Raw genomic sequence first — 24453 nt, forward strand, 5'->3', positions numbered from 1 at the left:
GCTATTCAGAGGGTTAACTGTTTTGATAATTAATGCTACTTTATTATTTTAATTAGAAAAATAACAATACCAGATTGCGCAGTCTGTTTGTCAAATTTTTCTTTATCTGGTACTACAACTTTGAAATAGCACAATGTTTAAAGAATGTGCCTTTTAACTGATTTTTTCCATCACCACACAGCATACCCCATAACAGATCATTTTTGTGGCATGACCTATAGGCCTCTTCTCAGATATTTTTAATATCAAAAGACCATGTTAAAGCTACGTCTATAGATAGTTTTATCATCAATTTCTTGTGGTTAAACATGCATTTTTTTTTTTTTTTTGGAGATGGAGTCTCACTCTGTCGCCCAGGCTGGAGTGCAGTGGCACAATCTTGACTCACTGCAAGCTCCGCCTTTTGGGTTCACGCCATTCTCCTGCCTCAGCCTCCCGAGTAGCTGGGACTACAGGCGCCCACCACCATGCCCGTCTAATTTTTTGTATTTTTTAGTTCGAAACAGGGTTTCACCATGTTAGCCAGGATGGTCTCCATCTCCCGACCTCGTGATTCCCCCCTCCTTGGCCTCTCAAAGTGCGGGGATTACTGGTGTGAGCCACCGCGCATGGCCTAAACATGTATTTTTCTACAGGTAACTGATGCTTTCTAGTTTTAATTTAATTACAACAAATATGAACCTGGGACTATTTTTAGAAAGTAGCCCCCATAAGCTGACAAATTTAATTTTATTTACTAAGGGTGATGCTTACAGCAGTTCTTCAACGTTTGGCACCTGCACATCATTTGAGTTGGTGTTCTTCGTGGAAAGTAATCAGAGACATGGTGACATGATTTGCTATCTGAAGGTAGCTGAAAACAAACACTCACACAAAATCTTCTCTAGGCACAAAAAGCTAATTAATAGTAGTTAGGGGCTCCCCTGCTACTAAGATATTAAAGTACACCTTTAAGACTTTATGATGACAGGGTGATGACATATTCCAAGGATCTGTATATATTTATCTTTTGGAAAGTTGTGAAACTTCATGTAGTATGAAAAGGTAGAATGGAATAGTCAAAAAGGAATTACAGTTGGAGCACTTGGTTCTTGATTTACATTGTAGTCTGAGTATGCCCATCTATAAAATTAGTGTTGTAATTATATGCTTCTTAAAGTTTTTTACAAATTCCTCATTTTATATTTTTAACATTCAGAGAAATATATATGAATGATGTGGAATCTGGACAGGAAGGCTCTATTTCTTCACAAAGTGACAACTCTATACTGAAAATTTTAGCAATATGTATAAATATTACACTTAAAACAAATTGCAATTAATGTATCCCCAGCCAATTGGTGAGGTAAAATCTACCATATTCAAGACATGAGTATAAAGAAACTGACAGGTGAAATTGTCAGAATTCTGCAGTACATGTGATAATTCAGATGGTGAGTGGAAAAAAAAGAAGATTGCAAATAGGCCAGAAGCCAACAAAAGCTTGTGCCCATTTAAGATTACATATTTTAAAAGCATAACTATTTTCAAAATTCTGAAGGAGGTTGTTGCATTATGTTGACCAGGAATATCTGAGGAACTGAAAATTATACGCTTTTAAAAAATCTTTACTAATCTTCTGTCTCTCTCTCTATATATATTTTCTCAGATACACCCACAGATTCATTAAAAGTGAACATTTTTTACCTGGTGTGTCACCGTCAGGCCTTATTTAATAACAACAAATTGTTATTACTCTATTAATTTTTTTTCATTTTAGTAGTTTGTAATGAAAGTTGTATATAAGATTACTTTATTCCTGCACCATCTCTATCTTTTCTATCTTATGTTTGTCCTTTTCCTTTCCCACTTGGTGAGATTTGGCTTTCCATTCAAGGATCTTTTGTGGGTTTTTTTCACTTCCAGCCTGGTAACCACCTTGCTGGGGCAATGCCCACATGAATAGTTGTCCTATTAGCCCAGTCTTTTTCTGCTGCACCTGTTCAATGTAAATGACATAATTCTTCCTGTAACCTTGGACCACTTTGCCACCTTGCTGAACTTTTTAGTGTCCTCACACAACCTGAACTTCATCATCCTTTCAGATGGGCATGGATCAAACATTGTACTTCTATCTCAGCTCTTTGGAAAGAGGGGAAGACATAATTGTTCTGTGAACATGGGAAGGTGCATTGAAATACCTTTTATGGCTCTTTCTTGCTGTCAGAAGTCACAAAGGAGTTGAACTTCCCTTTGGCCACTGCCTGGCAATAGTTGAAAGTGGGAAGAGATCTGTATGCTCTACTTCATTCATTTTTAGGTGAACATTAGAAGCCCCTCTTCATTTAAAAATATTCACCTCCGCTTTTCAGTATATTTTCTTGTCCTATAAAATGAAAATATTAAAAAGTAATTTGTATAATCTATTAAATACACATTAGTCAATGTATATGCTATTCAAAAGACATAAATGAAAAATACACATGAATTAACATAAAAACAAAGAATTATCATTCTTTTAAAAGTGATTTTTTAAAAAAATTTAAAATTTTTTTCTAAAATTCTAAATTCTAAAATTCTATTCTACCTTTTCATACTATACTTTTCTATTCTACCTTTTCATACTATACAATTTTCAAAAAGATAAACATATATAGATCCTTGGAATGTGTCATCCCCCTGTCATCATAAAGTCTTAGAGGTGTACTTAATATCTTAGTACCAGGGGAGCCCCTAACTACTACTACACGTGAACTCATCCTTCAAGGTCTGCTCCAAATGTCATTTTCTCTTGAAGGCTTCCTTAGTTCCCTGCCAATTTAATTTCTCTTTTCTGTGGGCTTTTTATGCTTCCTGCTGTTAATAGAATTTATCACATAGGGTACTTATTACTTTATACTTATTCCATAAACTGAAATACAAGCTTCTTTACTGGATTGATGAATTCAACTTGGTATCTGACTCAACATATAGTGCAGTCCTTGATTCAAGGTGGCTGACCAGTGAAGCATGTTGAATTAACCAATATATTAAAGGCATTGAAAACTTTGTAGGAAGACTTTCATATGAAATTTTCAGAATATATAATTTTATATGTATACATATAACTCAAAATTATTTCTGATAGCTTTTAAATAAGTACACATTTTATTTTATTTCTTTTTTATTATTATTATTATTATACTTTAAGTTTTAGGGTACATGTGCACAACATGCAGGTTTGTTACATATGTATACATGTGCCATGTTGGTGTGCTGCACCCATTAACTCGTCATTTAGCATTAGGTATAGGACCTAATGCTATCCCTCCCCGCTCCCCCCACCCCACAACAGTCCCCGGTGTGTGATGTTCCCCTTCCTGTGTCCATGTGTTCTCATTTTTCAATTCTCACCTATGAGTGAGAACATGTGGTGTTTGGTTTTTGTCCTTGCGATAGTTTGCTGAGAATGATGGTTTCCAGCTTCGTCCATGTCCCTACAAATGACATGAACTCATCATTTTTTATGGCTGCATTAGTATTCCATGGTGTATATGTGCCACAAAAATTAATTCAAGATGGATTAAAGACTCACATGTTAGACCTAAAACCAGAAAAACCCTAGAAGAAAACCTAGGCAATACCATTCAGGACATAGGCATGGGCAAGGACTTCATGTCTAAAACACCAAAAACAATGGCAACAAAAGCCAAAATTGACAAATGGGATCTAATTAAACTAAAGAGCTTCTGCACAGCAAAAGAAACTACCATCAGAGTGAACAGGCAACCTACAGAATGGCAGAAAATTTTTGCAACCTACTCATCTGACAAAGGGCTAATATCCAGAATCTACAATGAACTCAAACAAATTTACAAAAAAAAAACAACCCCATCAAAAAGTGGGAAAAGGATATGAACAGACATTTCTCAAAAGAAGACATTTATACAGCCAAAAAACACATGAAAAAATGCTCATCATCACTGGCCATCAGAGGAATGCAAATCAAAACCACAATGAGATACCATCTCACGCCAGTTAGAATGGCAATCATTAAAAAGTCAGTAAACAACAGGTGCTGGAGAGGATGTGGAGAAATAGGAACACTTTTACACTGTTGGTGGGACTGTAAACTAGTTCAACCATTGTGGAAGACAGTGTGGCGATTCCTCAGGGATCTAGAACTAGAAATACCATTTGACCCAGCCATCCCATTACTGGGTATACACCCAAAGGATTATAAATCATGCTGCTCTGAAGACACATGCACACGTATGTTTATTGCGGCACTATTCACAATAGCAAAGACTTGGAACCAACCCAAGTGTCCAACAATGATAGACTGGAATAAGTGCACATTTTATTTTAAACTGTTAAAAAAATTATTTTGTCACATTTTTATGTCAATGTAACATTAAAAGTAGACAAAAAAGTAAATTATCCCTAGTTTTCAGTCTCTTAAAAGACAGCTGAGAACTAAAAAAAAAAAAAGGAAATACGAGCAAGTAATATATAAAAAAGCAAAAATTAATAAAAATTACTAGAATCCGAGAGTATTAGCAAGTGGCGGGAAACAGATGATCCTAATTTGTAAAGAATTTGTACATGGAGGCATTTTAAGATTAAAGGAGGAACTACAAAGGCACCAAGTTACACAGAACGTAGTTTTGTGAGATACTCCAACAGCTGCCAGGAAGGCTTGAATCCATCAAAACCTAAGATGAAAATAGGTGTTAGGTTTAAGAAAATGTCATCAGTAGTAAATGAATAGTGTTTAAAAATTCTCTTTTTGGCCAGGCGCAGTGGTTCATGCCTGTATTGCCAGCACTTTGGGAGGCTGGGGCGGGCGGATCACGAGGTCAGGAGCTTGAGACCATCCTGGCTAACACAGTGAAACCCCGTCTCTACTAAAAATACAAAAAAATAGCCAGGTGTGGTGGCGGGTGCCTGTAGTCCCAGCTACTCGGGAGGCTGAGACAGGAGAATGGCGTGAACCCAGGAGGCAGAGCTTGCAGTGAGTGGAGATCACGCCCCTGCACTCCAGCCTGGGCGACAGAGTCAGACTCCATCTCAAAAGACAAACCACAACTACAAAAAAAATCAACTCTTTACTTGTTAAAAGAGATGTATTTAATGATAGTTGTGTCAAGGCATTTTAAGTCTCTAAATTATTCCTTACATTGCATATCTGGGTTTTGCAGCACAATAGTGACACAATAAAATTAGTAAGGACTCAGTTAAGGGACGACTATATTTATCCAGTGTGTAGTACAACTCTCATTTGGAGAAATGTTTCTTTATATTCAAGATTCTTCAACTTTAAAAAACTTGAAATGAAAACATTCTATATGTGAATGAAGCCTGTAATACCATACCAGGTACTAAAAGAAGGAATGTCAATTTGTGGTCTCAGCAAACTTTTTTTGCCTAATTAAAAGAATAATTGCAGAATTTGCTTTTACAGGCCAGAGATTAATTAACATATGAAAATTGTTCTGCATTTCACCACTCAAAATAAAATAAGTCAAAAATTACTAAATATTAAAAAACTGTTTAGTAAATTAAAGAATATGAGATCAAGTGTGAATGGGCCAAGTTTAATGCCTTCCTTCATGTCCTTGGTAACCAAGATAACTAGAAGATTGGATTGTGAAATCAAACTCATATGAATTAAATATCACTCTGTATCAAACTTTATTGTTAACTTCAAGGATACAATTAAAAACAAACTGTCAGGTAAACAAGAAGTGCAGGACCACTGCCCACAGAGTTCCTCAGGTTCTATCTTGCTGCATTAGGATTTGCTCTAAACCAGATTAACATGTGGTCTCTAAGTCATGTAAGTAGCTCCATCACTTAGATCAAAGAAAGTTGTTTCACTTATGAGACATCTAATTTATACTCAGATAGTTATGTAACTTGCATTACTCTTTATAGTGATCTATGCCCCTTAAATTCACGTTTCCAGGTTTGTTTACTATAGCAATCCTAAACTAACAGATATGCCATGCCAAAAGCATTCCATTGGTAAGGACTCTTCCACTTATAAATGACAATAGTTTGTTTCCCATTAGGATGTTTATATATTACATAGAGCTTTAACCAAGCTGCTTCCCTTCTTTTCTTCTTGAGATAAACTCCTTTACCCTTCCACACCCACTTCTTCAAAGAGAGAGAATGGATCCCATACAAGAACTTCCTAGTAACTAATTCCTTTCCAGTGATTAATTCCTACTTTTCTTTCAAGGATATAGGACTTTTTCCCTGCTGTCCTTTCTTTTTTTTTTTTTTTTTTAAGACAGGATTTTGCTCTGTCACCAAGGCCGGAATGCAGTGGCGTGATCACAGCTCATTGCAATCTCAAACACCTGGGCTGTAGAGATCCTCCCACCTCAGCTTTCCAAGTAGCTGGGACTACAGGCAGATGCCACCATACCTGGCTAATTTAAAAAAAAAAAATTTAGTAGAGATGAGGTTTCTCTATTTTACCCGGGCTAGTCTTGAACTCATAGCCTTAAACACCTCGACCTTCCAAAGCACTGAGATTATAGGCCTGAGCTACCGTGCCCAGCAGCGCTGCCCTTCCTTGATCTGCACTACTGCTAAGTGAAATGCCCATTTATGTGCCATTCAAGTACACTGCCTTTACACATGACAAAGATTCCTAACTTGGCCAATTTTTTTTTTCTTTTTTTTTTTTTTGAGACCGAGTCTCACTCTGTTGCCCAGGCTGGAGTGCAGTGGTGTGATCTCAGCTCACTGCAAGCTCCGCTTCCCAGGTTCATGCCATTCTCCTGCCTCAGCCTCCTGAGTAGCTGGGACTACAGGCGCCCACCACCACGCCCGGCTAATTTTTTGTGTTGTTGTTGCATTTTTAGTAGAGACAGGGTTTCACCGTGTTAGCCAGGATGGTCTGGATCTCCAGACCTCGTGATCCGCCTGTCTCGGCCTCCCAAAGGCCAAATTTTAATCAGGCTCCTAAACCTTCTCCAAGGCCCACCTGTGTACTTCCATGTAAAGTGCGGTTTTAGCAAGAACCCTCCATTATCAATATCTGATGACACTTTTTATCCCCCAAATGAGAGTTAAACTCCAAATACAGAATGCGGAGGTAGGAAGTAATAGCCAAGGAGTAGGTTGCGGGTGAGTAGATAAAATATTACTGAAAGGAAACATTAAGGTAAGACTTAATCCTGTTGGCTAAATCAATCTAACAGGATTCTTGCAGAAGACAGGCGAGGGTCAGACATCACCTGGGTCATAGTGGAGGATGAGGTAACTGATGAGATATTGAAGATGATTAGATATCAAGGGTGAGGGATTTTGCTAAACTAACTTAGCAGGGTTATTGCTAAATCTGGATTTTACAAAAAAGCACACAAGTGGGCTTAGGAAAAGGTTCAGAAACCTGACTAAAGTTGGGTCAAGCAAATAATGTTTGTCATACATTATTACCTACAAATGCTGATTTTCTGCTTCTGCGAGACTTTTAAGGCAGAGTTTATTTTAACTGTAGCTCACAGCACTTTTTTTGTACATAATATTTAACAAATGTTTGGTTAGATCTGTGCATGAAGGGTGCTCTTACCACATGGCTCTGAATGTTTCTGGTACATCCAATAATTTAACAGTGATGAAATGAGATAATATTTTCTAGGTTTATCACTGGCTAAAGTGGACTACTAAACAATTTTTCTTCTAAATAATATTTTTAGGTTTTTGTGTTCATATAGAATGGATAAATGGTCAATTAGTATTAGAGGGTAATCTTTACAAAGAATGTTGTTTCTTCATATTGCTTCTCAAACTTTGGCTTATTAGAAGTTATCCCAGAATTTAATATATGCTGGTTTTGAGCTCTGCTCATTATAGTTTATAACCTATTCTTGCTTTGCCTATGTGCAATCTAAAAATGAGTTGACATCATGCTTTTAATTATAGAAAATTAAGTTGTTTCATAATTTCTAGAGTATGATGCCTGTAATATTAATCAGACCAAATCATCACATTACATAAAGTTAATCATTAAAATGGTGATCATTATTGCATGCTTATAGCATGCTATTTTTATTTCACTCAGCATCAGCCACATATCTTTCCTGAATATGGAGGTGAAAATCAAAGCTGAGAATTTTTTTTAACTTTCCCACTGCTGTGTAAAAAGAAAGTGACAATCTGATTTGTCAAATGTAAAAAAGGACCCTTATAGCTGCTTACTAGTTTATTGGTGGAGATTAGGAAAAGAGAGGTTGGCATGTTTGCTTGATATACCAGTTGTCCCTCATAAAGATATGCTCCATCAAACAAATAAATATATATGGGTGCCATGAGGAGAAGCATTCATATCCAGATTCAGAGTTACTGATTATTAATGATTATTGACAAACACTAGTTGTTAAAAGGCACTAACCCTGACATCTGTGAATTACTTGTCACAGAAGGCTGGTTAATTTAAACATTAATGCTGCATGTGGTTAGACTACCGGTCAATTTGGTCCATGTTTTCTGATAGCAGCATAACTTGACAACTGAGGAGGAACACCATTTGCTTTTTTATTTCAACCTTGCAACATAGGATGATCTGGGCAGGTAGCATGTCTTCTGCTGTGTCCTGTTACTTACATTGGGATGGATGTTTAATAGCCATTCACTCAGTATACTACTAGTTGGTTGTACTTTCCTTAATTTGAATGTCCTTCAGATTTTCATAATAATTTGTCCTTCTTTCTACTAAACAAAACTGTATTCAGGGTCTACTGTGTGCCAATCATTTTGATAGACACAGATAGGGCTGTGACCAATCTTGATGCCCTGTCCTTCCATGTGACATTCACTTGATGCCTCTTCATTGGCTTATTGACTGGCATATATTCTGATTTACTGGGTGTCTATCTTAATGTTCATGTTGTTGACTTATCAATTGTTGACTATTTTAATATCACTCTTGGACATAAAGGATAGAATGTTAAATGAGGTATTCTTCCTCTAAAGAGTGTTGAGAATGAGTTTGCTATTGAACAAACTTATTTAAATTCTATGTTAGTTTTTTAATTTTATATCTTAAGATAATATGTTCTGTGTACCTAATATCCACTTTGTGAAGTAGTACTTTTTGTTCTAAATTTACTCTTTATCTAGATTCAAGGTGTCTCTATTAACTCGTTTACAATATTGGGTTCATAAATCCATCATGTGGTTCCTATATTTCATGATTTTATAGTACCTGTAAATGTGCTTAGATTGGGAAGCCTGAGTCTCCTCTTCCCACAAAAGGGACCTATGTCTAGCCAAGCCCTTCACCTTTAACTTTAGCTTTTCCTTTTCTACTTTGCTTTGTTTGAGGTTCAGCAACTAGAATCTTACAGTCTCATTATTTCAAATATACTACAGTTGCTATTCTTGGACATAATGAAGACCACATAGGATTTAGTTTCAGCCAGATCCTAATTTCAGATTTCTTCATCCCTTAATGTATTTTTGGCTTCTCTGAGCCTCAGTTTCTCCTCTGTAGGAAGAAAATAATGCTTGTCCACAGATTTTTTTTTTTCTTTGTGAGGCCAGCAAGCAGCAGTGTGCCTAAGGCTGTATGCTAAATCTGTAAAATCATGATGATGCCCAGTGCGGTTTTGGCTTTTTGCACCACAGCAGGGAGACAAAGTCGGTTTGAAGCTAAATACTTTTTTTTTGTAACAAATATACGGGTGTCATAACATTTTCTGTCTGAAGATTGAGTTACATGTAAAGCATTATATGTATTTTCTGTATGAAGATTAAGTGAGTTTTATGTAAAGCACTTAAAATAATACTTTTAAGTGTTATAAATACTTATTACCATTATTATTTATCTTCTTATAAAACAAGATTTATGGCCGGGCGTGGTGTCTTACACCTGTATTCCCAGTACTTTGAGAGGCTGAGGTGGGCGGATCACTTGAGGTCAGGAGTTTGAGACCAACCTGGCCAACAGGGGAAAACCCCATCTCTACTAAAAATACGAAAATTAGCCAGGCATAGTGGCAGGTGCCTGTAATCTCAGCTACTTGGAAGACTGAGGCAGGAGAATCACTTGAACTGGGGAGGTGGAGACTGCAGTGAGCTGAGATCTTGCCACTACCCTCCGGCCTGGGCAACTGGCAACAGAGCGAAACTCCGTCTGAAATTAATTAAGTAATTAATTAAAATAAAATAAAAAATAACAAAAATAATAAGACAAAATTTATAACAAGACAAATAATAGATTTGTTAAATAGTGAAAGTAAATCCTTATGATGTCCAAAAATATTTCAAAGTATATTTCACTTCACATGTAATGTCACAATTTTCATTTAGGATCTTTAAGATGAGAGCACTCTTTCAATGATTGGGACAGGCTCAAGATGGAAATAAAGATTTTCTTACTTACAGTTCCTGAAGGGGTACACATCATGCACAGAGGCCACACACACGGAGGTCAGGTGTGCATGGAGAGAGAGAGAGAGAAAGAGAGAAAATGGGACCTGCAGGCCAGTGCCTTTATTTATGGGTCCAGGGCGTTATCCAAACAGGTTTCTCGTGGGGAATTTTAACTGGTTGGTTTAAAGCAAGCAGGCACAACTTCCAGGACATCAAGCATTGGCTGAGAGGCAGTCACTGTGGTGTGTCTGCACAGTCCATGCAGGGTGGAGGGTCAGCAGGACCAGTCCAGCAGGCTGCATCTACTCGTTTCATAGGGATGTGGTGATCAGGGAGCAGGTGTATAAGGCAAATATCTTGATCCACCACACTGAGAAACGGGGGTGCTGCAGGGAGGTACAGTATAGAATTGGAAACTATGTGTGTCAAGGGTGACTGAATCTTTCTTCTGCTATAACAAAATCCAACTTATATTTAAAATAGATGCCAAGGCAGCATAAAATGGTAAGCATTCACTATACAAGTTTACCTTGTATTTTCATTGTCCTAGTATTTCCCTATTTCCCAAGATAAATCTTAACATGATCTCACTCTCCCAATATTAATACTTTCCCAACAAATATATATATGCAAATGATATTACTATTTTTTCTTTAAACAATTTTCCCTTTCTTATGTAAAATGGAAAATCTAGCTATGAAGGAGCAAAATAGCAGGAAGTGGTGTGATTTATGTCTGCTGCTTAATAGTCTAATTCTACATGTATTAGTGAGTGAAGAAAATCTCTAAAGTTTCAAAAGCAAAAATGCAGACGAATCTCTGTGGGGTCCAGTGTTCATGCCATCCCCAGTGCACTGTCGGATAATTGGTAAGACTGCTAGATATTTGAATACATGTAATCAAACCTGGTGCACTTAGATGAGCATATGCTAAAGCCAGTTTTTTAATGTTTATAACTATATATGGTTATACAAGGTCCTCAAAAATCAAAACCATGGTGAGAACATTACTAAACATTACTAAAACATGCTCAGGCATTCAGTGATTAATAATCTTTATTTTAAATTCATAGAAGCTTTTGATTTGTTAGTCATGTCCAATTTTTGTTTCCAAATTTAATGCCAAATTTGCCAAAATGTATAAGAGATTATCTATATGTAATAACAGATACTGTAGAGGTATTAATAGATAGCAAAGATAGAGTGGGATCAAACAGATCCTAAATCAATCTGTAAGACATATTCCCAATAGGTACAGCATAGTTCAGTGTTTCATTTCTGCCCTCCACAGAAAACAGTACTGTTATAGATACACATCGTATATTGATTTATTCAAACCGTAAACATCTGGAGTTGTTATTCAATCAAGTGTGGCATTATCATTAAAATGTAGCACCACTTGACATTTTGAAACACAATAAACTGGTTTATATTGATGAGTTATAAGGTGATATGTGGCACAAATGTGACAAAAGCGATACAGAAAACATATTTTACATATTGGAATCATATTTATTTCGTAATTTTAATTATTCAAGGAATAGTTTGCCTTCCAGAAATCATACATTTTTATTTTGTAGAAAACTAAAGAGGAGTCTAAGGTTTGTCTTTGTCCTGCCTTTTACTAACCTTTGTTATTGGGCCACCTTTCTCTTGAAATCACAATCTTATTTCTAAGTGATATTGAATAGCTGAAGAATGATTCAGAGAAAAAAAAAGTGAATTCAGAAAATAGCAACTATGAGTACATAGCCTTCTATATGCTAAATTCTGCTTTAGGCATTTTACATTTTGGAGTTGTTTTAAGTAACACCACACATACTGATTAATGAGATGGTGTTCTCCCCATTTTATATATAAGGAAACTATCCCAAATAAGCAGCAGAGCAGTTTTCAGATTTGATTCAATTCTGCTTACCTCTAATCTTCCTGTCTAAGGAGTGAGCAGTTTTATATCAACTGTTTTGTATATTTACCAGCATAACATCCCACATGTTATGTTTTATATTGCTAATTTCTTGATTTTCATAATATAAAGGGAAAGACTGTGTAATAATTTTTATGTGGTTCCAATTTTTAAGACTTTAATGACAATATTAAAAATATCCTAAATAAGACATAGATTGAATAGCTTCATAATAATGTATAGTATAGGTCAGTGTTTCCCAACCATTTTCTTCTTACCCTTTTTGGGAGTATCTTTAGATTTTTTTCTTAATCCTCCCTGCTATAATTTTAATACCATAGATATACTGTATAATTGTTTACATCCTTTAGGTCTTTGAAGGGACCAGACCATTATGATATCTAAGGATTTTTTTCTTTCCCCCAAGAATTAATTTTTGCTCCCTGGGGCAATATTACTGTCTTTGAAAATGCATCATAGAGACCAAATGCTGAGCCAGTCAGCTATAATCTAATAAAGACAGTGGTTAACAAAGTATCATCTGTGCACTAGAAGCATAGCATCACCTTAGGCATTTGTTAGACATGCAAATCCTCAGGCCCCACTTAAACCTCCACAGTTAGAAACTCTGAAAATGGGCCTGCGTCATCTGGTTTAATGAGCCTTCCAGGTGATTGTGATGCATGGCACTAGTTCTGGATAGTTTGTTGAAAGATGGGCCCATGGCTTGATGACAACATTGAGTTAATTATTTTATGTCTCAGTTTTTCCATCTTGACAAAGCCCAGATAACTCTTAGTTTGATGCCTCATACACACAACCTCAGTGGAAACATTACTCAGGGATCCTATTGAGAATCTGCCCGACTTTCAGAGTGAAGGAAAATAATGAGACTGAACATCCCAAAACACTTCAGTAGGACATTTTTGCATTTTTTAAAAAAAGAACATTCAACATAGTACTTCTGATTGCATTGACAAAGGCCTGGATTTCTCCAAAAACAATTAATGGAAAAATAAGCAAATGAATAAACATTAATATTCTGTCTCAATGAACATTCCATTATGCATATGAAAACAAACAGAAACCGAGGTATCCAGATTTTATGGCAGAATGAATTACGTAGGAAATGGGGAAGAACTGGAGATTCATCAGGAGGACGTGCTTGTTTCGCTGTCCTCAGTTTTTCATTTATAGTATTTGTTTCTGTGGTTTTATAAAAGGAAGAAAAAATGTTTTTTATTTCTTAGTTCTACAGTTTCTCTAGTCTTTTTCTCCTACCTACCATTCTAATCATGTACTTGCACAGATTGGCTCACCCACTTTATTGACTTTTTTCCAGCTTGGATGTATGCAACCTGGTAATAAACAGAAGTATTTCTTTTAATATGCAGCATGATTAAAAAAAGAGAGCTTAATCTACTGAATTGAAAACATAAAAATAATAGGCTACTATGGTCAGAAACCTCACAAACTACCAAATGTAGAGCATGCAGTACTTAAAACTTGAGAAATACCTTATGATGCCGTGATCTATAAACGTCCACATTACAACTCCAATTCAAGGCTCCCTGAGTCAGTGATTTACAAAATGCAAATAACTGGTAACTGAAACTCAGATTTGATGAAAGAAAAAGCTGCATATTGACTTAATATCATAAGCTTTAGCATGTATAATTCAATTAGAAATCAAATACTGTGTGGAATAAGAAACATTTTCAAGTTTCTTCTCTGTTTTGTTTTAGATGGAACTTGCTAAGGAAGAAAAGTGTGAATTTCTGCCATTCCTGTCCCCACGGAAGGTTATAGTAAAAGGTGGGAGAATTGTTGCTATGCAGTTTGTTCGGACAGAGCAAGATGAAACTGGAAAATGGAATGAAGATGAAGATCAGATGGTCCATCTGAAAGCCGATGTGGTCATCAGTGCCTTTGGTTCAGTTCTGAGTGATCCTAAAGGTACAGTGCTGGGAGCTGAAATGTGTGATGCAATTGTCTGTTATTTTAGTGCTATCATAGTTTCTAGCTTTCAGGGAATTGTTTTTCATTTTAACATTTATTTTCCTCTTCTAGTTAAGAAGTAAAAGCAATCTTGATTCAAAAAGCTTAGAAATGTTATTTAATGCTTATACAGAATTATTTTTAAAGTGGCAAGAATTGAAAAGAACATTAATCTTTCTTTTAAGTTTATAACCAAAACACATATTCTACTCTATAATGATATTTGCCTTGTTTCTTATAGAAGAATGACTTTTTCTTCAATTAGACTAGAGTAAGAAAATGAGGCAGAGTAGTTGGAACAGCCAGTCTTCAATGATTCAGACAAATTAAAATCTGATGAATGGCCAAAAATAGAATTTGTGTTTATTACCATCCTTGTGCCAGATCATCACTTCAGACGTCAGAATTATCAAATTAGAAAGTTTAAATGTCTGTCATTTTCACCTGGATGACATAAATGAAATGCTAAGAAAAACAAAATGTTTTTTAAAAAGATAATGAGAGAAAGAAATGCTTTATATAACATTTCAATTGAATAATGATTCAGTCAAGTAAGACTACTTTGTGTTATACTTTTCCCACATACAGTGTTTTTGTGGGTCCTTGTAGATGAAAGCTTATGTATCTAGGCACCTTCATTTTACAAATCCTTTTACCTTTTAATTCACATTGTTGAAATGACAACTCTTTTGTTTTCTGAAGGGAAAATAAAATGTGTTTTTCTAGGTCAGAGATTCATTAAGAACAACCATACCAAAAATCTCTCTAAACTTGATGATTCCTATGACTTCCTACTATATCCATGCTAAAATTACATTTTTTGTCTGAAGTTGGAAGAGATATGTACATGAAAATGTATATTTTTATGCCACAGATAAGTAAAGGATTCAACTAGTCATCAGATATTTTATCTGCAGGGCATCAAACATCTTGGTATTTGGAAACATCCAGATGTTTAATGTCATCAAGATAAATGTTTTCAAATAGCTGGATGATGGCCTAAATTTGTCACTTTTTATCTAGACATTTATGTGGTATGTAGACACAGTCAGAGTATAGTTTATTTATTTAACTGAATTCAGGAAGGAAAAAAGAACAATATGTAAAGTGCTTGTATTATCTTAAAAATCTCATTCTTATTATTATTAAATACTATGTACATCACCAAAAATTGAGTAAAATGTTGAATCATGTTTAACTAGCAATTCTGTTGATTATTTGCCTAACACTATTTAAATTTATGTTCCATAATTGGCAATCCTAATATTAATAAGAATTATCTTTTCCTAAACAAACCTAAACAGATTTGACTCAGAAAACAGCTTTTGCAATCTCAGATATGATTTTATAAGCTTGTGCTTGTGTGTGTGTGTGTGTGTGTGTGTGTGTGTGTGTGTGTGCGCGCGCGCACGCGCGCAGGCATGTGTATTTGTGTATATATGTATGAAGAATAAAAGATTTAAGTTAGCATATAAAATATGAAGAAGGAGAAAATTTGATCTATTCAAGTTTGACTAGGTCATTTCAGAATTTATGCATTTTATTGCAGAATTTACTGTGTATATTTCTTCTAGTACTTCACATATGCCACCCTTTATACATTTAGAGAAGTCAAGGAAAAAAAAATGTTTCTTTGCTATTTTTTTTTCCTCTTCTGATTTGAAATAATAAACTGCCTGTAGAAATTATCCTTAAGTAGAATTACTAACTTTACCAGGAGCCTTCCATGTTGACATTAATAAGAAGTTATTCTCCAAGTGAGAGGGGAGCTGGCAGAGCTGCAGTGTGAGATAGCATTCATTCCTGGACTCCCATCCAAATGTTTTCAGTACTGTTCTTTTGGATGGAAAACATTAAAGAAAGGAGTCACAGAAGCAGTATTTGTTAGAATTTGATCAAGAAGATCTTACTCAATAGGATTTAAAATCTTAATAGTTTCAAAGTCAGAAAACTGTCATGTGCACACATATATGTAAAATAAAATGAAAAGCATTTTATTGGAAGCAAGTTGTCCATTTGGGTAAGAAGAGAAGATATTCATGTTAATCCTCTTCTACCATAAATTCTGCCCCATCCTAACACTACATGATGTCATTTCTGCGTGGCACCTAGTAATTATCACATATGTGATACCTGTTTTAATGCATTCATCTTTTAAAATGTTTACTCCTCTTTCCACCCCTCCACTTTTCTCCTTTTCAACCTTACGTTGCCCAGACTTCAGTGAACTGCATGTCAAATGCAGTGACATCCTTTCAGTCCTTACTATATTTTCTACATTTTATGATTGATAATGTGAAGAATTCTGTTTAAAATGCTCTCCTCCAAGTCACTTAAACTTTCTGAGGCTCAATTTATTTATCTACTAAGAAAAGTATAATAATACCTTATCTTTCTACCTCTCAGGACTATTGTCAGAATTAAAATGAAATAATGTAAAAGACTTGGAAACAAAACTAGAACATATTCTTGTTTGTGACACTCTATTACCTTGCTTCTTCTTTTAACTATTCCTTTCCAAGCCTATCACTGTCTGCTTTTCTTCCTCTAGCTTTTTACTTTCCAAAGTTCAGAATTTATTCATTTTCTTTCCTTAACATATTTATTTCTTCAGTTAACTGAATGTCTTGTTCGTTCTTTCATTTATCCATTCATACGTGCATTCATTCCTCAAGATATATAAATGAACTTCTGTGTGCCAGACAGTGGCTAGACTTAACAGTAGGCACTATTTCCTTTTTGTGTAAAAATGACTCTGAAATCTAGTTTTCCACTCCCCATTTCTCAGAAGACCTCCTTTCATCCTAAATTTTTGTTCATGCATGTGACAAACATTTACTGAGTACCTAATGAATGCCAAGTGCCAAATTGTATTCTAGAGAGTATGAAAATGAGCTAGTCATTGCATGGGCTTTAAAATTCGATAGACTAGGGGTGGAGGCAGATCTGTAATCAATTAATTTTATTACAAAGTGAGGAATGTGTACATTAAAAGAGATTTGCACAAAGTAAAAAAAAATGTTCACCTTATGAGATTTACCTAAAACAGATCTTTTCTCAAATTCACTATTATTGCAAATGGTACCATTAGTACTCCCCATAGCTAAAGTTCAAAATTTTACCTCAGTTCAAATTTCTAATTACAATATTTATTAAATGTACCAATGTTATCTTATACTATGGTATAAAGCTTCCACTTCTCAACACTTGAGAACATCAGCAAATGGCCTTATATACATTCTGTGTATCCACCTATATTTTCTTCTGTTCCCTGTTGAATTATTCCTGCCAGGGAACATTCCATAGTGGCAACACAGAAAATCTTTGGTAAATGCATTACATAAAGACATACTGAAAAATTCAAGTAATGAAGTTAACTTGACAGAGTACATATAAAGTACAGTGATAAATTACACTCTCAACAGTCGCTGATTACAATAATATTTTAAATGAAAATACTTTTAAAATCTCAACTGTATCAATAATAAGAACTTGAAAAGGTAAGCTAATTAGAAAATTGAAAAGAGATTACATTTCTAATGTCAGTTTTTTCTGAAATATTACACAATCTTTGTAAGTTTCTAAATTTGTTTCACAATGGAGAATGTAAAATAACTATTTTAGTGTTATACACCTAATATATCTGTAATAAATATTCCCTATCATAAAATGATAAGTGCCTCAACAGCTTATAGAAAAGATAAGTATGTCATTTATAAAATCAACTCGGATAAGATTTTGGGATTATAGTTGCTAATTAATTCATTGCCACTAAGGATAATAAGAGTGATAAGTAATCATCATTACTTTGCATAATTCTATTTCTTCCATCACTTTTTGGATTGTACCAGGGAGTGGGAAGTAGGAACAAAAGACTACGTATTCCATATCCATGTGCATGGAATATGTATGTGCTGATCAGCATAATTTAATTGAATACTTCGTTAAACACTAGCTCAAATTTTAAAGGCAATGTTGTCCAATTTCTGACTCAGTTGATATAACCTCAGCCTTAAATATCTTTCTTGCGAAAAACTGGAAATGGTTCTACTTTTAAAAAGTCTCCTCTATTCCCTCTAAGAATGTATGACTCCAGATCACATCACATTAACTTGGGATTTTATTGTTCTAGATAGACTGTAAAGGCTATCAGGAGATTAAGCACAAACTTTCTGTAACTGCATTTCTACTTTACAAATATTGTCCACTCACTGGAAAGTTCTAAACATTTATTTAAAATGTGTATATGTATATTTTATTATACATATATGTATAATAAAATATAATATAAAGATATGAATATATATTTCTATATAAGATATAAATATATATATTTCCTAATATAGGACGTTTCCTCTTCTGCCAAACACTATTTTCAATACTTGTTGAATTGAATTGTGTTTCTTCTTGTTTGTTGGTACAATATCAGGTTTAATTGATTTATTGTTTGTTTTATAGTGTATCTCTCCTTCTCTTTCTTGTTGGAACCAAACTGCCAGTTGTTAAGTGGGCCCAAATTTCTGTTAGTTTTGAATTTGTAAGAATTCTTTCACCCTTTCACTAATCTCATGGCTTCATTTTTACAACCAAGGCAATAAGGTTGCCTGTGTCCTCAGATTCCTAGGAGATCTGAATGACATAATTTTATGGTTTGTCGAATATGCTTTCAGACAACTCAATGAATGTACTTGAGCTCATTCTGTGATTCTGTGCCTCCTCCATACCCTGTACCACAACCACTCTTTCATTATATGAAATTTTGACTTTGTAAAGATTTATGTTCTGTGATCTTCTGGAATCTATTTTATTTTCAAATTATCCTATAAACCCCAAGGAGGGCAAGGAGTGCACCTTAATACTAAATTGTAGTCCCAATAGCAACTGACATATTAGTGCATATTTGACTTAACTTGCTTCATGTTAGGGTATTAATTTTATTATGAGTTACCATTTTTTCCTATGATGGGATCTGCTTGGTTTATTTTTCTTTGAAAATGTAAAAGTTAGAAAAATAATTCTATTATTCTATTGCTCTGAATTTTTCCTTTGTTGTGGCATAAATTATTGCATTTTTCATAATACAATAAATATTACACTAATTAGAGTCTATCTGGTATATTGGCTGAGAGCAGGGTCTCTGGAGCTAGGCTGCCCAGCTGAAAACCTGGCTCTTCTCCTTCTAACTTCATCGTCTTAATGAGTTACCTAGTCTACCTGTTCTTCATGTTCCTCATGGTGTAAGGGGGATGACTATAGTATCAACATCCTAGAGTTATTTAGAAGAAATGAATTAATAATATATGTAACTCATTTACATACAGGCCTAGCATATAGTAAGCTTAAGTTACAGATGTTATTATTAATCTGTAACAAAACAATATTTTAGTAATTAAATTGATTTATATTAACTTTTATGTAGCTCTTCATGTTGTTTAGGAATAAAATCATTTGAATATCAAGACTTCATCAGGAACCTTGGAGGCTCTGTCAACATGACTTTGTAAATAAGTGAAGCAGATGCTCATACATTCATGATTTTTTTAATGAGAAAATGTTCAATATATATGGTTAGATTTTTCCTGAAAAAAAGATTGAACAGTCTGTAACTGTATTATTTATTTTTAAACTGTTATCAATTCTAATGTTTTTCATGCCATCAAAAACAATTCTTCAACTATTTTTAGTTGTTAGAAATCTCCATTTTGCCAAATTTTCTTGATCCAGGTGCAGCACACCAACATGGCACATGTGTACATATGTAACAAACCTACACGTTGTGCACATGTACCCTGAAACTTTAAGTATAATAAAAAAAAAGAAATCTCCATTTTGAATTTCTGCAAATGAGGTATGTAAAAAGCACATATTTTTAAATGACTTTGGTTCTTCCTCTTAGAAGTGATGAAAATTGGACCACATTTTTTTGTTTAGTATAAGGATCATTCATTTGTATTTTAAGAAAAGAAAGCACTTTTGAATTTTCAGCTAAGTTTGAGATTTTAAATGCTTGAAAATTATGGGATTACATAACCAAGATTAAAAACCCATGTTTTGGGAAGGAATACGTTAGGATGAATGGTGATGGACTCAGCATCATGTTGCCCCACACTGCTCAGTAGAGCGGAGACAAGGTGACTGAGCCCAGGGCACAGCCAGGGAAGATACGACCCTTCTCTTAGGAAAGGAATTTCTATACTTCACCCACTGCCTACATTTTCTTTTAGCTCACTCACTGGGAACTAGAGATAACAAGGAAACACAAAACCTAGATAGTTCTGAATCTGTAATGCAACTCTCAGAAATCAGCTCCCTTGATAACATTGATTGCAATTAGTTCCATAAGGGAGTGTTTTCAGGAAAAAAAAAAAAAAAAGTTTTTAAATCACTCATCAGTTCCTCTTATTAGAAGGACCTCAGAAAAGTTTTTGAAAGCCCTCATGGGGTAAATCAAACATTCTGTCAATAGCAGCTTTGAGTGTAGCTTTGATTCACTTGCCCCCATACTGAGAAAAGGTGCAGGCCATGGGTTAATTTGCCTTGTTCTGGCCTAACTCAGAACTAGAAATTGCCAGTTAGGCAAGAAATGGCCTGCTAAGATTCTGACGATACAAAAATTCAAGAATTTTTTAAATGTGTCCATTTTTCTTTTCTCAGTTGTTTAGGTGTTGGGAAAAGCCTACGAAAAATGTTTTAATGTTGGCACTAGATGAGATTGGTATTCAGAAATGGCAGTTACCTATGTTTTAAAAGACCTGGAATCAATATGTTTGATTTGATTTACTCCTTATTAAAATGTAACTTATTTGGTAATTTATAATGAAATTGAGAATGCTAGAACATTTTAATAAACCCCAGTTTTTGGTTAACATCATGTTCTATTTTTCAAACAACAAAACATCTCTTATAGAAGCTACTGGTAAAATTTTCTTTGAACAACTGTCCACTCTTTATGACCTTCAGCTTACGTAATTTCTCGTATCAAAAATAAAGGGGAAGGGGGAAAAAATGGAATACTAATTTGAGAAACTATCATAATTGGACAAATTTTCACTGTTGCATGCATTTTAGTAAACAAATATTTACAATGAAGTTTCAAAGAACAGATTAAAGAATACTGCACTATATTGCTAATTAGGATACCTTTTTGACTAATGGCAAAACATTAGAGGAAGTAAGAACGAATGACATTCTTACTTAATGTTAAGAACTAAAGTAATCAGTTCCATATAATACACTGGGTACAATACAATAACTTGCATTAGGAGTTTCCTTATTTATATTTCTGAATGTGCTAGAAGGGACCTAAGAGATCATATATTCTAATCCTCTCACTTCACAGGTTTTTAAATAACATATGTTGGCTAGTGCAGGCTCTTTTTTAAGGTAGGTTTCAGGGATAAAGTAGTGAAAAGAGAAAGGCAAACTTTGCCTCCAAGAATGCACATTTTAACAGGGGAGACTCACAATTACAATAAATTGTACTTTAAGAAGTTTAGATTCCCGAGGAAGCACAGAACAGAGTCTAAGCATTCAGGGAAGCTTCCTAGAGGAAGTGGGTTGTAAATTGAAGTCTGAGTGATGTGTAGGAGTTTCCAGGTGGAACGGGGGTGGAAGGGAGGGAAGCCACAGGGAGATTATGCAATTTGCTCAACACCACACTGTTAGATTAAATAGTCATTTTACAGTCATTTTAAAAAGCTGTAAAAAAAATATGTCTTTAGAAAGTTGTCATCAGCCTACTTACTTCATGCATGTTCTCATCTTCGTAAATGAAGGTCTGAATTTTTCATTTGTATTTCTAAATAGAACTTTTTATTTTATGATTTCTACTATTCATCCTCTCATTATTCACCATGGAATGAACATTTCTTGATGCACAACTGTGTTCCAGGCACTGCTCAGGCACTAGGAATACAGACACAAGTAAAAGAGTCATTACCCTTCAGGGACCTATAGGCTAATGAGAGAAATAGACATGTAAGTACATATATAGCAACACAGTGTGCTAATTTGAGATCACATTTGGAATGGGTTTTAGAGCTTGAGTAGGAGTTTCCCTGTTACAGAGAACATCATATACAAAAGTATGGGCCGACAAAATGACCTCATATGCCCAGACAACGGGGAGGCATTCTGTTTTGCTGGACCAGATGGTGTGTAGTTACATAAGGGTAGGAAGCAGGTAGGGATAAGATGGCAGGAAATATGGCTAAAATATATGTGGAGTCAAAGGATTATATGCTAAAGTAGGGATTTTGAATTTTATGCTGTAGACATGCAGGTGACAAATGAGGAGGTTTAAATAAGGAAGAGCTCTTTGTCTTGAATGAGGTAATTCTAGCAGGTGTTAGAGCTTCCTTCTCTCTGCTTGGATTTTGCACCATTTGTAATGATCTTCAAATAGTTGGGGGTTAGAAAATAAGCAACCACATTTTGAGATGGTTCATATTAGTAGGCAAATGCATTTTCTAACATTTGGTGCCTCAATTAGGTAGAGTTATTCAGTCACAGGCTATGATCCCACACAGTAAATGCTGTTATGAGAAGCTGACCCGGCAACATTTTCAGTATAAGGGGAGAAAGAGAACCTGTGCTCAGATGGGCTGCTCTCAAGTTATAGGTTTGACCAGGGTGGATTATATATGCCTCATTTCTTCTTCCAGATTCACTAATTTGAATTCTATTTTAGTGTTTTGGAGAGAGGCGAGAAAGGTGCAATGCGACACCCTGAATGTTATACAAATGATTGTTTCCTTACATGGAAGGCAACATCAGGAGTGTGGAACTACACAGTGTCAGTAATTTTGGGAAAGATGGCCTGGAATTAAGAAAGACTAGTTAAAGGATTAAAATAATTTTTTCAGTAGTTACCATGACTAAGTTAGAGGAAGTGGAAATACAGGAGAAAATTCGAAATCAAGATATATTTCTTAAGTAGAATAGTCAGGATTTGGTTATCTGCTTGATAAAGAGATTACATGTGGGGTAGCTAGCTGGGGGGTAAACAGGTGTTTATAGTGCTGACAGAACTCACAAATGTAGAAGACAGAAGAGATCTGAGTGAAATGGTGGTGTGTTGAATTTGGATTTGCTATTGAACAACTGAAGCAGGGGACTAGAACTAAGGAAATAGAGAATGACTGAAAACAGACATTGGGAATTATTACACATCATCTTCCTGTCTTTTCACTACTATACTTTAATGCCTACAGCAGGAGCTATTCGTTGATTTAATTAATTAATGAAAGGTGTTATAGCCTATCATTTAAATAACAGCTTCTTAAAAGTGTGATTAAAGAGTATATGTGGCATTGATTCTGGAAATCCAGAAGCCTGTCATATTCCATAATATGAAGAGAAAAAAAGTCAGCTTTTGTCACTGTTGATTTTCTGATGGTAAATATTTTAAGGAGGTTATGACATCAAGGGACAATTTTATTCCATGGTACTCTCTCTACCGCCCGTCCGCTTTTTAATAATACACACGATTCCTCATGTGCTGCCATGTTGTTTTAAAATGTCCGAATAATAACATTGATAGATCCTGTGTACCGATGGCCAAATGATGAAAATGAACTATTTTTGTCTTCTTCGTACAGTGCTTTGCTTTTAATTATATTTTGGGCAAGAAGAATTTTCAGGAACCTAACTGAAACACTGTACATGTTTCAAAAATTTTTCTGATTATCAGAAATATTTTTGCTTCGTTGAAAGATTTATCATCTTTCTATTATGAAATATGCTGTGCAGGGTGAGGATGAAGTGGTGGAATCTAGTGTAAGTACTGGCATTTCTGCAGAATAACTATCCAAACTAATGGAATCCTTGCACAATTTTTCTTTGGGATTATTTTGAAAGGGTGGAGATGATGAGGAGGGAGGTCAAAATGATAACCGTGTTGAACGTGATGGGGAATCAACATCACATCACTTACAACTGCCTTAGATATCCATTTGAAGCACAACATGATATTTCTGTAATTATTTTACTTCCCTCTAATAACTGCATAGGAATAGGTTTGTTTCCCCAGTGAATAGCTCTGCTCAGAGCCTTTCCTTATCTTTATTTTCCAGGTTTCACTAGTGGTTGATATCATATGCATTCTTACAGGAAGACAGTGGATAAATCAGTAGTTTTCCATCAAATTAAAGATTACATACAATAAGTAGAGCAGTGGCATGTAACAAGTTTTGTTAGGGA

At 35.0% G+C, this 24453-nt stretch overlaps 1 protein-coding gene across 1 annotated transcript in view; it reads left to right on the plus strand.

Moving 5' to 3' along the window:
* DPYD (dihydropyrimidine dehydrogenase) overlaps positions 1–24453 on the plus strand; it is an 806347-nt gene that overhangs the window by 337061 nt on the left and 444833 nt on the right. Inside the window, exon 11 of the mRNA XM_003260094.4 lies at positions 14001–14211. Within this exon, the coding sequence (XP_003260142.1) occupies positions 14001–14211 (211 nt within the window). The remainder of the gene's footprint in view (positions 1–14000; positions 14212–24453) is intronic.

This window comes from Nomascus leucogenys, chromosome 12, assembly GCF_006542625.1.
Source record: "Nomascus leucogenys isolate Asia chromosome 12, Asia_NLE_v1, whole genome shotgun sequence".
NCBI classification, from domain to species: domain Eukaryota; kingdom Metazoa; phylum Chordata; class Mammalia; order Primates; family Hylobatidae; genus Nomascus; species Nomascus leucogenys.